Below are 16,048 nucleotides of genomic sequence, written 5' to 3' on the forward strand. Positions count from 1 at the left end.
ATTGCCCTGTACTGCTTGTCCCTTGGAAACATCCCATGTGATCCACCATACTTTTACCATTTACCACAGACTGGAATAGACTGAACTACTACAGACAAATTTGAGTCGTATGCTGAATATGCCAAAGCCACGCAACGGAGGGTACCTATGTCACTGAATCACTGTTTGGAAAAGAGCCAACTAGAAAAGTCATCTGATCAGTAATGCCAGCATTGTGCTCTGATGCAAAGGAAAGATAAAGATATGTGTTATGATCAGAATCCTGACAGTTTTCTGTTACCTGTTGAGGAAGGTAGCATTAAGTTAACTAACAAATGTCTTTAACAACAGACTATTCTAATAACCTTTCCATTAAAATAAACATCACACATAGGAACAGCAAATGCCCCCATATGCTAATCAGATTTAAGATTAAATAAAATAGTTATCTAGGGAAACAGATCATATTCGTCTCTTTAAATGTATGTTTGTTAATTCATGATTTTCGGGTCAAATAGTTGTCAGCATTTGTGGAAATATGAGTCGGGGTTGCTTGGAGGCTAAAACAAGCAATCGTATGACTCATTAGGGAGTGTCACAGTGTGACTTTTTTCTCTTTTGACATCTCTTTGAGGATTGTTACATGAGGGAGAAACACTCTCCAATTTTGACCCTGACAACCTCCCAGGCACAGAGGCTATATTCCTTTCCTTTCAGATAGCGATGGATGCCTTGGAAATATTTCCGGACAGCAGTTTCCCAGTAGGGACAAGCCAGATTGTCTTTGTCCATTTGCTTCCACAGTTGTTCCAGGCTGTGATCAAGCCTAGAGAGCAGTTGATCAAGGAGGGTGTTGTTCCACGCAGCTCGGCTCTCCTCTGTGTTGAAGAGGTTGCTGATCTGCTGGAGTATCAGATGGTGGTAACAGGTGCCTTGAGTCATCTGGATTGGGGTGTTATTGTCTCGTTTCCAGGGAAATTTGAAATCAGTTCTTTCCTTTAGACACAACTGAGAGGGGATCCTTTTCATCCACCACAAATATGTGGAGATTTCCCTATTTTCTTGGCTAGGGGTCCCAGACAAGTTCTGGCCAAGAGAGCAAGCAGGAGTGGAGCAGAGCATCACTCCTGCCACTAGCAAGTAGATCTGGGCCATTGAGAATTTCAATGATTCTTCGGACGGCCACCAGGAGGCGAGCGGGCACCGCTCAACAGTTAGCACAAATGTTCCTTCCCTGAACTTCGGGCGGAGTGTTTCTTTAGGTGGCCGCAAGAGGACGCAGGAAGCCTTTTTATCGGGTTTTGGACAGGCAGACTTGCCAGGTGTGGTTTCAGCGTCCCTGGCAGCAGGAGAGAAGGAGCGTCCCCAAGTCGCTGAGCAATTTTGTGGTGATTTAATAGTGAGGAAAAAACTTCGTTTTCGTGGTGCTGAGTGCTGAGGAGGGAGCCTTGTCGCGGTCCTGCCAGCGACACTTTTCTCCGGTAGGGAGAATGGAAGCGTGCATTTTCTGGACTTGCCCCTGAGTTTGGTGTGTTATTTTCTCCTAGACACTTTAGCGAGGCCATTTTTAGGAAAGAATCCGTTTCCTGTGGGGGTCTGAGGTTCAGAATCGGAGTGAATTGTAGCCGATTTTACAGATTAGGACTCCTTTCTGGCGCGATGCAGGAGCAGCTCAGAGAAAGGGGGACGCGCGGCGATGGGGGCACTGGGGTGTTGGGGACGCCCTGGGGGTGAGTTGGAGCTGGGCCACCACCCCGGTCTAGGGCGGGGAAGCTGGTGTCCCTGGAAGTCTGTCACTTTCCTGTTGTCTTTAAGGATACAGCGTTAAAGTGCTGGTGAAAGTATTGAAGAACTGAAAAGGAGGAAGGTTTAAAAACCCACAGCATTTTGTTTATATTATTAAATTATTAAAATTAATCTTTATATTTATTTTACATTAAATATGTTTAAATGTTTTCTACTTTTGAAATAGTTTTATGGCAAGTTCCGTGGTACACTAGTGGTTAAGGATCCAGCATTGTCACTGCTGGGATTCAGGGTTGCTGCTGCGGCACAGGTTGGATCCCTGGCCTGGGAACTTACAAGTGCCAAAGGCATAGCGCAAATTTTTTTTTTTTTTTAATGAAAATAGTTTTTGAAAATAATAAATATTAAACAAAGAAAATAACGGTATTTTTATGAAGCATTGTTTAAATTTTACTTTCTGTATACTAAAAGCACAATTTAATTTTTCCTTCCTGGCTTTAATGGAAGCAAACCCTACTATTTTCAGAATTATCTCTTTACTTGTTTTTAATTGAGAGCATTACTGTGTTTGATAATTTCTCTTGACTCGGTGACAGTCTAAAATAATTTTTACTCAACTCGGGTTCCTGAAACTCCTTTCACAGAACCTTAACTTGACTAGATTGTTAAAAAGAAGAGTTAGTGACCCATAGAAGCAGTTAAAGATATTTACCAGGTCAGACTTTTTTATTTTTTGGTAAAAAAATTTATAGACGAAATGGAATGTGCCAAAGTTTAATAGTATCTTGAAGGCTTCCTTTGTAAGACTCTCAGGGACTGGCAAGAGAAGGGTTCCTATTGTGGCCCAGTGGGTTAAAAATCTGACAGAGCGTGTGATAGTATGCAAGTTGATCCCTGGCCTTGCTCAGTGGGTTAAGGACTGGACGTTGCTGTAACCTGTGGCTTAGGTGGCAGATGCGGCTCAGATCCCGTGTTGCTATGGCTGAGGTGGAGGCTGGTAGCTATAGTTCTGATTCAACCCCTAGTCTGGGAACTCACAAATACCACAAGTGGGGCCACAAAAAGAAAAAAGAGAGAAAGAGAAAGAGAGACTAGAAATCAGGACCTCAGTTGCTAACCCTCTCTGGCAGGATCTTGGAGATCAGCCTTGTTGAGCATCTGTCTAGTTGATAAATCCACTCAGGCAATGAAAAGAGTGCTTTTGGAATTATAAGGAAGGGAATTAGGGAGTTCCCCTTGGGCTCAGTGGTTTCAAACCCGACTAGTAACCATGAGGACGCCGGTTCTATCCCTGTCCTGGGTTAAGGATCCCTAGTTGCCATGAGCTGTGGTGTAGTTCACAGATGCAGCTCCCGAGCTGCTGCACCTGTGGCACAGGCCAGCAGCTGTAGCTCAGATTTGACCCCTAGCCTAGGAACTTCCATATGTCACAGTTGCAGCCCTACCAAAAAACAAACAAACAAACAAACAAAAAAAACCAAAAAAAAAAAAAACCAGGGAAGGAAATTAGTAGATTTCAGAAAATCCTGATTTTAATCTGGATAATAGTAATCACGATATTAAGGAGTAATAACTGAATATTATCGCTTGCTTATCATGCAAGTAGACTAGCCATTTTGTAAGGTTTTTCGTTAATATTAACTCAATTCTCTCATTAACCCTATTTGGATCACATTCACTTATACAATTGGACAGACGTACCTAGTATACAGGGGCAAACCTGAGTGAGGAGCTTTACAATGATTTGTCTGGAGGAACCCATTAAAGAAAGTGAAAGCTGGGAAAGAACAGCATCTTTAGGAATGAAGGAAATAATCAGAGGGAAGAGCATGTGATGACAAAAGATGCTTACTTGTGCTTCAGATGCCAGAGGGTAGCTATGTGTTGCTTTGTAGGGCAACAGGCTGTGGGGTCTGAGTCAGCTGAAGTGACTTTATGTCGTAATGAAAAATAGACAAAATCTGTATTAAATAGTTAGAAGAGAGTAGATGTTTCTGCCAATTCAAAAAAATAAGGAAGACTTTATGACTTATTTCTTTAGTGATACATAGTAAAATAAGTTTATTAACCCTCCAACGCAGATCCCTAGGATCTGTTTTTTTAAACATTTTATATTTTGTGTGATTTTAGCAACAACAACAAAAAAAACCCTATCAGGTTCTACCATATGAGCTCTGATGTTTCTCCTTCGGGATGACAACTTAGGTGTCACTCTCCACCTGGTTCCACAGGAATGAAGTCACTGAACTCTCCTACACCCTGAAAGGAGGTCAGGGTGGGGATCAGGAAGGAGGCACTCTGTGCTCTGGGAAAACTGACAGTGCAGGCCTTCAGATAGTAGATCATTTCAGGAGAAAATTTTGTGAAGCCAGTTTCTTGCTTCTTATACCTGGAAAAGCAGTAAAGTCATGAACAAAGACATCTGCTGCTCGTGATGATCAGCAACCTTCTACCAAGAGTGTCTTTGATGGTGGGTTCATCATTTACCAAAATCGTATATATACTGACCTCCCCCCAACCCCACAGCCCCCTGGAGCAGTTCCTTAGAGCTGTCAGAGAGGCTGTCCTCAGAAAGTCCTCCCAAATAACCGAACTCCAAGCTCTCATGTTGTCCATTGTTTGTTCAGTGGACAAGACCTCTTCAGGTCAGCCTGCTCTTGTCATTCCCAAAGAGGACAAGTCTGCCTCTCACCTCGAGCCCAGACTGGTCCTTCTGTTGTCAATGGTGAGTCCAGGATATTCATCTGGGAGTTTTCTCACAAACCTAGAATTTCACTCAACTTCTGTTTGCAGTTGGTGGAAGGTATTGGCAGCCATAAACCCTAATGGGAAAGGAAACAGCTGTATGAATGGGCAGTACAGCTTAATGCAGAGTGGATGAGGATTTCCTACCTGAAGAAAAGGATTGTGGTGATGGAGTGAAAGAATGGGATCCAGAAAAGCAGAGAGGGAGAGGGCAGTGTGCCAGGTGTCAGAATCAACACATAGATATATGCTTTATTATATTTCAGTATTATTTTATAGTATCTGTTTATATGCATATGTACCATATATATATTTATTACATTTTGTATATAATTGCATATCATTGATGAGACACTGTTTTCCAATTCTGTTTTGCTGACTGTCGGTGTTTTGCAGTCAGTTACAGAGAGGGGTAGGTGAATTCATTATTTCCCTTTATATTTCTCTGAAAACAAGAAAATAGCCACTACCTATTTAGCTATTTCTCAGTGGGTGATACTCTAAGAGCTCTTGAATATTCTAGATTGTCTACTCGTCACAACAACTCTAGGAATCATTTCACTTACTTTATATTTGAGGAAGCTGGGGCTCAGGGAAGTTAAGTGGTCCCGCAGGATCACACGTGTGTCCTGGCAGAGTGTAGATGCAATGTGGATCCTTTATCACATGTCAATAATTAAGTTTCATCTCATGCAATTCTCCAGCCCTTTGTTTTCTTTTTCAGTGCTTTTTGAAAGTTGGTCTTCCCTGGTTGACTCCTAACTGCACTGATTACTCCATCTCTGTGCCCTTTGCAGGCTCACCTTTCCTGTCTCAGGTCCTCATAAGCTTTCGGTCATCTTCTCATTTTACATTGTATCGGTAAGGAAGGACATTCCTTACCATGTCCTGATTTCCACATATGCAACAAACAATTGCAAATTAATATCTCCAGGATGTTCATTGTTGCAGATTCTGGATCCATATATGCATCTACCAATGGGAAAGTCTGTTTTTAGATGTTTCTTGGGCACTTTCTAGAGCACATCTGCTTTCTCCCCTTCTGGAGATGCCACATTCAAGATTCTGGTGAGAAAATCCCTTTGCCTTTCTCTCTCTCATTGTATCAGGAAACGTAATTGAGATAATTTAGCATCATTATTGCTTTTAGATCTCTTTCTCTTCCAAAGTGAAAGCTCCAAAAGAAGAGGTTTGGCATTTGCTTTTTTCACCTTTGTGTTCTGAGAACTATCACATATCTGATGAGGAGTATGAAGTTTTGAGGGATAACCAACTGAAAAAAAATGAATGAAGAGTACAGTTCATCATCCAATTTTTAGTATGGATTGCAAGTTTCAGCTATTTCTTTTTGTAAGAATGAACAACACCAAGATTTTTTTTGGGGGGGTCGCATAAATTAAGCAAGAAAATAATATGATGAAAGATAGTGGTAAATTTATTTTGTTGATTTGAACACATTACAAATGTGCACATGATGTTGTGTGAACAAAAGAATTTTAAGTACCATACATGGTATGACTGAGATGAAGTAGATGAATAAATAGATGGATGCTTTAGAACCCTTTGCATATTAATCACTGTTGTTTTAAACCCCTGGTCTGATAATTCCTAACTCTCTACTCTGTCTGAGTCTACTTGTAATACTTGCTCTTTTTTAAATTTCTTTTTTTGGCAGCACTTGCAGCAGCATATAGACATTCACAGGCTAGGAGTTGAATCTGAGCTGGAGCTGCCAGCCTACCCTATAACCACAGCAAGGCCATATCTGAGCCACATCTGCTACGTACACCACGGGTGAGGGCAACTCCGGATCCTTAGCCCACTGAGTGAGGCCCAGGGTCAAACCCGCATCCTTGTGGATACTAGTCAGGTTCCTAACCCACTGAGCCACAACAGGAACTCCCTGCTCTGTCTCTTCAAGCTGTATTTTTACTTGTTAGTATGGTAAGTTTCTGGTGATTGTTGAACTTGGTGTACAGAGTAAAAGGAATTGTGGTAAATTGGCCATTGGGACGAGGATTTACATTTATCTTGCTAGGAATTTGACTGTGTTTGCCTCTTTCATGGGCTCTGTGTCTTCTTTTTATTCTGTATATCAGCCAAGCTCTCTTATCCTTCTGGATTGGTCTTCTTGAAAATGGCCTTCTTAGACCTATTTGATAAGTAACCACTGTAGGAGAAAGGTCTTTATCTTATTCATTACTTTATCATGAGCACAGAGTTCATAATAATTACCCAAAATAACTATTAACAAAGAGAATTAGATTTTTATCAGATCTCACATCAGAAACCCCCACTGACCTCCCATCAGATCCTCACATGGCAGTAATTTCTAAGCATCACTGTACAATTCAGTACATTTCTCCTGACCTCTTGGTTCACCATTTTCCATCTCATGGTGAAGATGAGCAACATATGATGCTAGACAAAATTAGCCTTCTTTGCTTTCCTGATTTCACAGACTTTATTTTTTTATGTTCTTTTTCATTTAGTATTTTTCTGGGCAAAGTTTGTCTTGCTACTTCTGAATAACTTTCTCTATCATCTTGAGATTGGTAACTTAATAGGGACCTAAAAATGGAAACATAAAGGGCCTATACTTTATTTTCCTTAATATATTGAATGAACCTTTATTTTCCCTTTCCATTCAACTTTCTTAGAAAGCTGCCATTGCATTTGGATGCACTGAGGCAAAAGGAAAACAAATACACATCTGACTATGCTGAGAGTGAAAGTAGTGAAGTGACTCCCCAAGTGAAGAACTGCCAGTGGGAGTTCGTGTCAACTCCTATCATCCTCTATCAGCTCTCACTGAGGTCAGGTCCATCTGTCTCCCATGTGGCGGATGGTTTCAAGCACAGAGCAGCTTACGAACATTCAACACCATATTAATCAAAATAATGATAAATTATCACTGTAAGCAATTAAACATGTCATGATTTAAGTAAATTAAATTTAAACATCAATATGAGTTATCAATTCATCAAATCCATGAACTCTCTTCAGAAGCAAACACATGTCAAAAATGAAAACAATGCAGAGAAAAAAACCATCCACATTCTATTCTAGGTCCCACCCTATATCTGTCCTCCAATTTAGATGGCAAATGTCTCAATCCTATTTTCTATAAATATTGTCTTTACCTTATCACCCTTCCACTTTCCCCACTATGGATTCTGCTGATTAATTCCATGGAACAAGCTCTCACTAAGGCTACCAGTTCCATCTACCATTGCAGTGTAGTGGGTGCTTTCCACATACATTTTCACGAGTGCATGGAGTCTTCTAAGCAGCTTCAGTCTTTCCGTCATGGTGTCCTCACCCTTCTCCACTGTTCTCTTAACATATGGCCATCCCCCCTATTTCCTTTGTGGCATCCCCTCCCTTTTAAGGTTAAGGTCATAGGACTCAAATTTAAGCCCTTTTCTTGGGCTGAACTCTCTCTACATGTGATCCCTTCTTCTGCCCCATGCTTTACAGTTCATGGAATTGCTTGAAAATTTGCCAGGAGGTATTTGCACTCAAATGTGTAAGAGTTAAGTATAGATAATACCTAATAATTTTACTTTTATATCAAAACATGGCTTGATCAATTTTCTGGTGGTGAAATTCCATTTTCTTCATTGTTTTCATTATAGCATCAAGCCTGATATTAATTTCTAATACTAAAGAGCAGCATTTAAAAATAATTACTATTTAATTACATATTAATTTACTATGGATTTTAGGTTTATTTCCCTGAAAAAAATTCAAAGATATAAAAAAGCAGTGTTGGATTAGTTATGTTCACTTGTGTGTCTTGAGTGTAACATACAACCTGACTCAGAGGACGTCTACTATTACCTCTAGGGTGAATATAATTATACTGGGTAAATAAGTTATAATAGCCAGTGTTAGTCAGCTTACACATGCAGGCTTATTGTTTCTTTGTTAAAGAAAAAGCAAATACAAGAAGTTTTCTATAGTAAAAATTTAATGAACAAAGAAAAATATAAAATAAATACAAAGGATATATTTTTTCTCTTAACAATGTAAAGGTACATATATATTTTATGAACAAAAATAATTTAAGTCCTATAGTAGATAAATAAATAAATAGTTGAATAGATAAATAAATAGATGGCAAGGGCATCTGTAGAGAACCAGTGCCTGTAGAGCAGAACACGATGGTGCTCAATACTCCTGAGGTTCCTTGACAAATTGAATCACTTCATGGCAGGACGACAGCAGAAATGAGGGGCTGTGACCTGGCAGCACAGGAGGAAGTGTGGGCTTGTTAGTCAGTGAGAAGCATTTCCGAGATGAACCAGGTGTCTGTCACTCCTTCTTCCTGAGTCTGTCTTGCAGGTTTGTGGAGGAAGAGAAGGCTCTCATGACTTCTGCCCTGACGATCTCCCAGGCACAGGGGCTGTAGCTCTTCTCTTGCAGGTAGAGGGTGAGTCTGTGGAAGTATTTCCTCACAGCCAGGATGGAGTCCTCCTCCAGCAGGGGGGTCCCTTCCAGCCCCACCTCCTGCATGACACAGGCTTCCAGGTCCCTGAGCTGCTGATCCAGTCCAGTGCAGAACTGGTGCAGGAGGCTCTCATCCCAGGCAGCAGCCGAGCCCTCTGTGCTGAAGAGCTGGAAGGTCTGCTGGAGCATCTCATGCACCAGAGCCATGGCTTGAGCCTTCTGGACCTGGTTGCCCCCCAAGGCCTCTTGGGGGAATCCAAAGTCCCTTCTGTGGTCCAGGCAGGAGAAGGGGGAGATTCTCCTCATTTGTGCCAGGAGCCTCAGGGCCCTGGTGTGAGCCAGGCTGTGGGTCTGAGGCAGGTCGCAGCCCAGAGAGCACATGGCATTGCAGCTGAGCAGCACCAGGGCCGTGAGGAAGGCTGAGGTTGGGGCCATTGGGGACCTTGCAGATGCTGCTGTCCTGGCTGAGGTGGATGACTCTGTGACCCTGCTCTCTAGGATGTCTGAAGACCTTCCCTCAGGGCTGTGTCTTAAATAGGAACGAATTCATTTCCATTTTCTGAATGTCCCCTCTTACTTTCTAGTTCTGTTTCTGCTTTTCACTTTGCACTCTCCAAATGGGTTAGGGCAACATTTCTCAGCCATTTCTTTTTCACTATTGCCTTCCCTTCCTCTCTCTACAGAGCCTTTTTAGATTTTTTTCCTAACCATGACCCCATGAAATTATGTAAACACAGGCATACTGTGTATCTCTTTATGTAATCCATGAAGATCTCTATTTTATCCATAGAAAAAGAAAGTACAAGGATTACTCTTTGTTTTCAATGCACGTTAAGAAGGACAAAAAATTTTAAGCTACAAATGAAATGTAAAAGCTATTGAATTTTAATTTACCTTTATACCTAAATCTTGCAAACTAAGTTGGCAGAGTTACTTTTCGTGTGATACATTGACTTATGTAAGTAAGAATGTATTAAATTACATATTCAAATAAATGTATATAAATATAATAATTTCAAAGTTTGGTTATGTTTAGAATCAAAACTGGTCACAATCATTCAAAGACAAATTATTTTCTTAATATTTATTTTTGCTACTTAACTTTTAATTTTACTTCGTATTAGGAAATATTTTTTAACTTCACTGGCTAATAGATATATAGATATTTTCAAAATTTTTCTGTTTAGCCCTTGACATAATTATTGATGTATGGAACAACTTAGAAGAATTAAATAATAAAATATAACCATTTTTTGTATTTAATGTACAAAAACAAATCTCTGTTTGTATTTAACTCCCATAGCCTGAATGACATTGAGGTTCAAACATAAGCAACATCCACAAGACAGCGCATTGCAGCTCATAAGTAAGTAAAAGCCACCCCTCACAAGATCAAGCCAATGATGGAGGAGACGTCTTCCAAGGAGCCATCATGTCACCATAGGTTGTGGCTCTGATTGTGTATACAGTTTGTTGATTTTCAGTGAACTCAATGTCTGTACTGCTCTTGTAACAGAGAAGAAAACCCGAAGAGAAAATGAATACCAAGGACTAAGATTTTGTTGGATAGGGTTGCATTTTGGAGTGCTACACACCATTGTAGTAGTATGATTTTTTTCGTAGCCCTAAAAGCTAATGTTTGCATCCATGGGAGCAAAGAAAAGGCATGATTTAGAAATCATCATCAATTTGAGTCTTTATTTTTGTGAAATATCAGATTTCTCTAAGACTTTCAGAGAGATGTTCCAATCCAAGTCTAATTTTTTGGTTTGTTTTGTTTTGCTTTTTCTGGCCGCATCTGCAGCATATGGAGGTTCCCAGGCTAGGGGTCGAATTGGAGCTACAGCTGCAGGCCTACAACACAGCCATAGCAATGTGGGGATCTGAGCCTCATCTGCAACCTACACCAAAACTCATGGCAATGCCAGATCCTTAACCCACTGAGCGAGGCCAGGGATCAAACCCTCGTCCTCAAGGATGCTTGTCCCGTTCGTGACCACTGAGACATGTCAGGAACTCCCCAAGTCTATTCTTTACAAGCAAAAGGAAGCCATCATTACGGGTAATTGAGAACTGAATATTGATTACTATTGTGGAATGAAATACCTTTCAGCTCTATTCTAGAATTCTTTTGATTTTGCAGTGGATTTTAAGTTGCCTCAGCCCTCAACATGCCAATCTTTAAACAGTAGCATCTGTTTACCATCTTTGGCAAATCAGCTATGTAGTAACTGGATTCTGTCTTACTCTCTGTGGCATCCTCAGCACCAGGCCCAGTGTAATCACCCATCAGATATTTTTTGCTAAAGCAGTATCTCAGATTTTTCATAACCTGCTAGAAGGCATGCATGTATGAATGACCAAGCTAGTTTCCTTCATCACGGCCATATTTGCTGAGATTATAATAGACAATGGCTAATACTTCCACTTACTCTTGCTGAGTTTATTGCTCAAATCACCAGGATTCTCTTTCCTTTAAGGGCTCTTAGTGGTTCAAGTTGCAAATGCAGCACATTTTTCACCTTTCCCTAGGACCATATTAAATTCCCAAGGATGGCCTCATCTCTAGTTTGCCCTCTACTATGTCATAATAGACAAGAAATAGCTTGGTGTCAGATAAAGAGCCACGTATCTAAACTCAGACTCACCATGATTCACACAGCTCACAGCAACCAGACATTTACCCAGTTACACTTGGTGGTTCTATAGATGAGGCTGTTACTACCTTTATCCTGAGATTCTTTGGAGACTCCTCACAAAAAAAAGATGAAAAATCATTTGCCTCCTATACTTTCATCCTCTTCCATGGGATGGTGGACTCCATTTCAGGCTGATACACAAAATCTGTCATATAATGATTAGAGCATTAGTTCAGGTCAAAAATCAAGAGTTTGGATTCTGAGTCCTTGGTCTTCCCTTTTTCCGGCCACCCTGCTCATTCTTCCTTTTTACTCACCAACACTCTACTCCTAATTCCAGATGCCAGGCATGTAGCTTTATGTTTTGAATGATTGAGAATCCACAAAATTCTTATTATGCTGTCCTAAACCCCAAAGCGATGGTATTATATGGTGGGTCCTTGGCAGATGATTAGGGAGGAGGCCTCACAGGTAGAATTAGGACCCTAATAAAAGAGGTCTGAGGTGAACCCCTCACTTGTCTACCCTGAAAGGTCACAGGAAACTCTGTAGTGTGAGACCTGAAGCAGGATCTCGCCAGAACCCGACCACACTGACACCCTGATCTTGGATTTCCTGACTGCAGTACTGTGAGAAATATAGTTCTACTCTTTACAAACTACCCAGTCTTTGCTATACTGTAGAAGAAGTGGGAGTAGACTAAGACACGACCTGAACTATTTTCTCCTCAGAATACTTCCCAGGAATCTGTGAAATACCTAAAGGGAGAGAAACTCTCTGAAATCTGTCATCAAGCCAAGATGTCTGTCTTGATTCCTAGACATCTAGTCCAGCCCCTATCATTTCAGGAGCTCAGTCAGTATTCACGAAGGGAACAATCATGGTATAATAGGAGAGGTAATAATACTAACAGACATTGTATAGATGTGATGTGAGAGGACAACAGTGTAAAGACTCTTTATGAATTAATTATTCATGGTTCTACAAGGAAAGTTATAATGCAATTTTGCACGAGGTATTTTTTTTAAAGATTATTTGCAGGAGTATTTTCTTCAAGTTTGCATCTTCAATATTCAGAAGATCAGGATGAGAATCACAGGCCAGGATTGAAACGGAAGACCCACTTTCACTTTTAGTTCAGTGATCCTCAAGAACTTGCAAGGAGCTGCCTGGTCATATTTTTCTTGTCTCCCCAGGGAAAAAGGAAACCAGTTGTAATGGGTCTACAGGTGGGGATATTTTCCTCAGTAGCCTATGCGTTTGGGAATCAACCTGAATCCTTCTCTCAGAACCAATGATGCTAGAACTCTAATGAGTGACAGCTATGTCACCATACCTAAGCTGATATCATGGACTCATACTTTGGCTCAGATTGTTTTTTAAAACCTGTGTGCAGACAAGAACATTGGTTGTTTTTTTCCCACCCAGAATGTCATTATTATAAATAGTGTAAAATGAAAGGTGGTCTCATTCAGCGAACTTTTCTCAACTAACACTAGTCACGGAGTCATTGCCCAGCTTCTCTGCACTCAGATTCCTATGAGCATCAATTCAGGCCAACTAATGTGAGCAGAAGTGATGTTGCCCTGTACTGATCTAGCCTTTGAAAACATCCTATGCTCTCCCCATGCTTACTCCCTTTATTGTGGACTAGATAAAACCTGAACAACTGCAGAGAAGTTTCAAGGCATATGTTGAATATGCCAAAGCCACAAAATAGCAGGTATTTATGACACTGAATCACTGTTTAGAGGAGAGCCAATCAGAACATTCATCTGATCAGGGGTGCCTGCATTGTGCGCTGACACATAGGAAAGATAAATTTCTCTTTATGATCAGATTGTTGACAGTTTTCTGTTTATTTGTTATAGCAGGTAGCATTAAGGCAACTGACAAATGTCTTTAACAACAGACTATGCTAAAAACCTTTCTGTTAAAAATAAACCTCCCACATAGGAACAGCAAATGGCCTCAAGTATCTTAATCAAATTTAAGAAATTACTCTATAAAACATTTATTCAAGAAAATAGTCATATTTTCTCTAAACATATTTTTGATACTTCATGATTTTCATTTCAAATATTTTTCAGCATGTATGGAAATCTGAGTTGACATCGTTTTGCAGGTCAAATCAAACAATAATGTTACTGATTAGGCTGTGTCACAAGCGTGACTTTTTTCTCTCTTGACTTTTCTTTGAGGATTGTTACATGAGGGAAAGATACACTTCAATTTCAACTCTGACAACCTCCCAGGCACAGAAGCTATATTATTCCTTTTCTTTCCGATAGCGATGGATTCTTTGGCAATACTTCCAGACAACAATTCCCAAATAGAGACAAGCGAGGTTGTCTTCTTACATCTGCTCTAGTTTTTCCAGGTTGTGATCAAGGCTAGAGAGTAGCTGATCAAGGAGGGTGTTGTTCCAAGAAGTAAGGCTGTGCTCTGTGTTGAAGAGGTTGATGATCTGCTGGAGCGTCAGAGGGTGGTAACAGGTGCCTTGAGATGTCTGGTTTTGGGTGGTGTTCCCCCTTCCAAGGAAACTGGAAGTCAGTTCTGTCTGTTAGGCCTGACTGAGAGGAGATCCTTTTCATCTGTCACAAAAGCATGGCGATTTCCCTGTTCTCTAGGCTATGGATGCCAGGCAAGTTCTGGCCAAGAGAGCCAGCAGGGATGGAGGAGAGTATCACTCCCGCCTGGAGCAAATAGATGTGGGCCACTGAGAATTTCAGTGATTCACCAGAGGGCCGCCAGAGGGCGGGCACCGCTAAACTGTAAACGGGAATGTCAGCTCTAACTTTCCTCGGGCAGTGTGCTTCTACGGGCGGACGCAAGAGGCCGCAGGATGGATGTCTTCTTATCGCGTTTGGGAAACAGGGCTTTTGAGTGTTTGCAGTTTCAGCGGATCTGGCAGCACGGGAGAAAGAGCTAACCGTCCCCACGGAGGAAGTTGGTGCTGCTGTAATAGTGCACGAAAAACCTTCCTTTCCGAGGCCTTAATGCTGAAGAGCGAGGCTAGTCCCGGCCTCACCAGCAACATTTTCGTCTGGTAGGGATCTGGGAACCTTGCCATTCATTTTCTGGGCTTCCGGCTGAGTTTTCTGCGTTTTTTTCTCACAGAAACCTTAGCGAGCCCATTTTTATGGAAGAATCTATTTTCTGAGGGGTGCGAGGCTCAGAATGAGAGCGAGTTGTAGGCGACTTTACAGAATCGGGCGTTTTAGGAGCGATGCAGGGGCAGCTGAGAGAAAGAGGCCCGCGGCGGCGGCGGCGGCGGCGTTGGGAGGACCGCACGGAGTTAGGGATGCCTTGGGGTGTGATTTGGGGCGTGTCCCCTTGAGGCTAGAGGACTGGGAAGCTGTGCCCCTAAATTCTCTGTGACTTGTCTGGTGTCTTTGAAGGCTACAGCGTTGAAGTGGAGGAGAAAGTATTGAAGAACTGAAACGTAGGAATCTTTTAAAAGCTCACGGCACTTTACTTTTTAATATGTTTTAATTAAATTTATTTTAATTTAATGGATATCTTTAAATTACTCTTACATTAGATTAATATTTTATTGGAATATTTTAAAATGTAAAAAAGAATATTAAAATATATTTGAATATTAAACACAACAGTATATCAAACTTTATTTAAACTTTATTATTTATTTATTCATTTATTTATTTATTTTGCCAAGCCTATGGCATGGGGAAATTCCCAGACCAGGGCCAGGGATGGAACCTCAGCCACTGCTATGTTGCAACCCCTGGCCGTGACAGTGCCAATGCCACCAGGATCCTCAAGCTAGATGTTGCCCCACAAAGGCATTCCAAAACTTTACTTATTTTAAATCAAAGTAGTCATTTAATATACTTTTAATTTTACCTTCCAGGCTTTAATGGAAGTGTTAAAATAATATTAATGTTTTCGAGATTCCTTTTTTTTTTTAACCTGTTATTAATTGAGAGAATTTCCAATGTTTGACCTGTTCTCATGGCTCTGTGCCAGTTTTTAATAATATTTAAGTCAGATTACTGAAACACTGTTTCTAGGACTCCACCTTGACTATGTTGTGTGAAAAAGGAGTTCATTTCCTGTACAAGCTGTTGGGACATATAGTACATCAGAACTTTGTAAAACGTTTTTGGTAAGAATTTTAGAGACTTAATGGAATTTGCTCAGATATCATTGGCAACTTGAAAGCTCCCTTTGAAAGACTCTGAGGGAGTTGCAAGCGCAGGGTCAATGTTGCTTTATTTAAAATGTTGATATTTTGTTCATCACATGTAGGTTTTAGAATTTTTGTTTTTTTAATATTGCATTAAACTATTCTTTATCTTGGTGACATAGATTTGGGGTCTCTTTATAATCCATGCTCTAGGAAAGTATTTGCTTACTTTACCCTAATACTCCTCCAGGAAATAGTTAGAATTAGTGTGGTGATCTTCCTCAGCTGAAAATACAGGAATGTCCTCTAGCTTACCACCCTGGCCCTGATTTGTATT

The 16,048-nt window shown here is 40.7% G+C and overlaps 2 protein-coding genes and 1 pseudogene across 2 annotated transcripts; all 3 read right to left on the reverse strand.

The window, feature by feature from the left end:
* Positions 1-618: 618 nt before the first annotated feature.
* Positions 619-1,134, reverse strand: LOC125119300 (interferon omega-2-like). Its single transcript, XM_047766133.1, has one exon. It carries the CDS (start codon positions 1,132-1,134, stop codon positions 619-621), a length of 516 nt encoding a protein of 171 aa, XP_047622089.1.
* A 7,653-nt stretch (positions 1,135-8,787) lies between these two features.
* Positions 8,788-9,357, reverse strand: LOC125119299 (interferon alpha-1-like). The gene has a single exon (XM_047766132.1). It carries the CDS (start codon positions 9,355-9,357, stop codon positions 8,788-8,790), a length of 570 nt encoding a protein of 189 aa, XP_047622088.1.
* Positions 9,358-13,634: 4,277 nt separating this feature from the next.
* On the reverse strand, positions 13,635-14,601 carry LOC125119296 (interferon alpha-8-like; annotated as a pseudogene).
* Positions 14,602-16,048: the final 1,447 nt, after the last annotated feature.

This window comes from Phacochoerus africanus, unplaced genomic scaffold (genome assembly GCF_016906955.1).
Source record: "Phacochoerus africanus isolate WHEZ1 unplaced genomic scaffold, ROS_Pafr_v1 Scaffold_43, whole genome shotgun sequence".
NCBI lineage: Eukaryota > Metazoa > Chordata > Mammalia > Artiodactyla > Suidae > Phacochoerus > Phacochoerus africanus.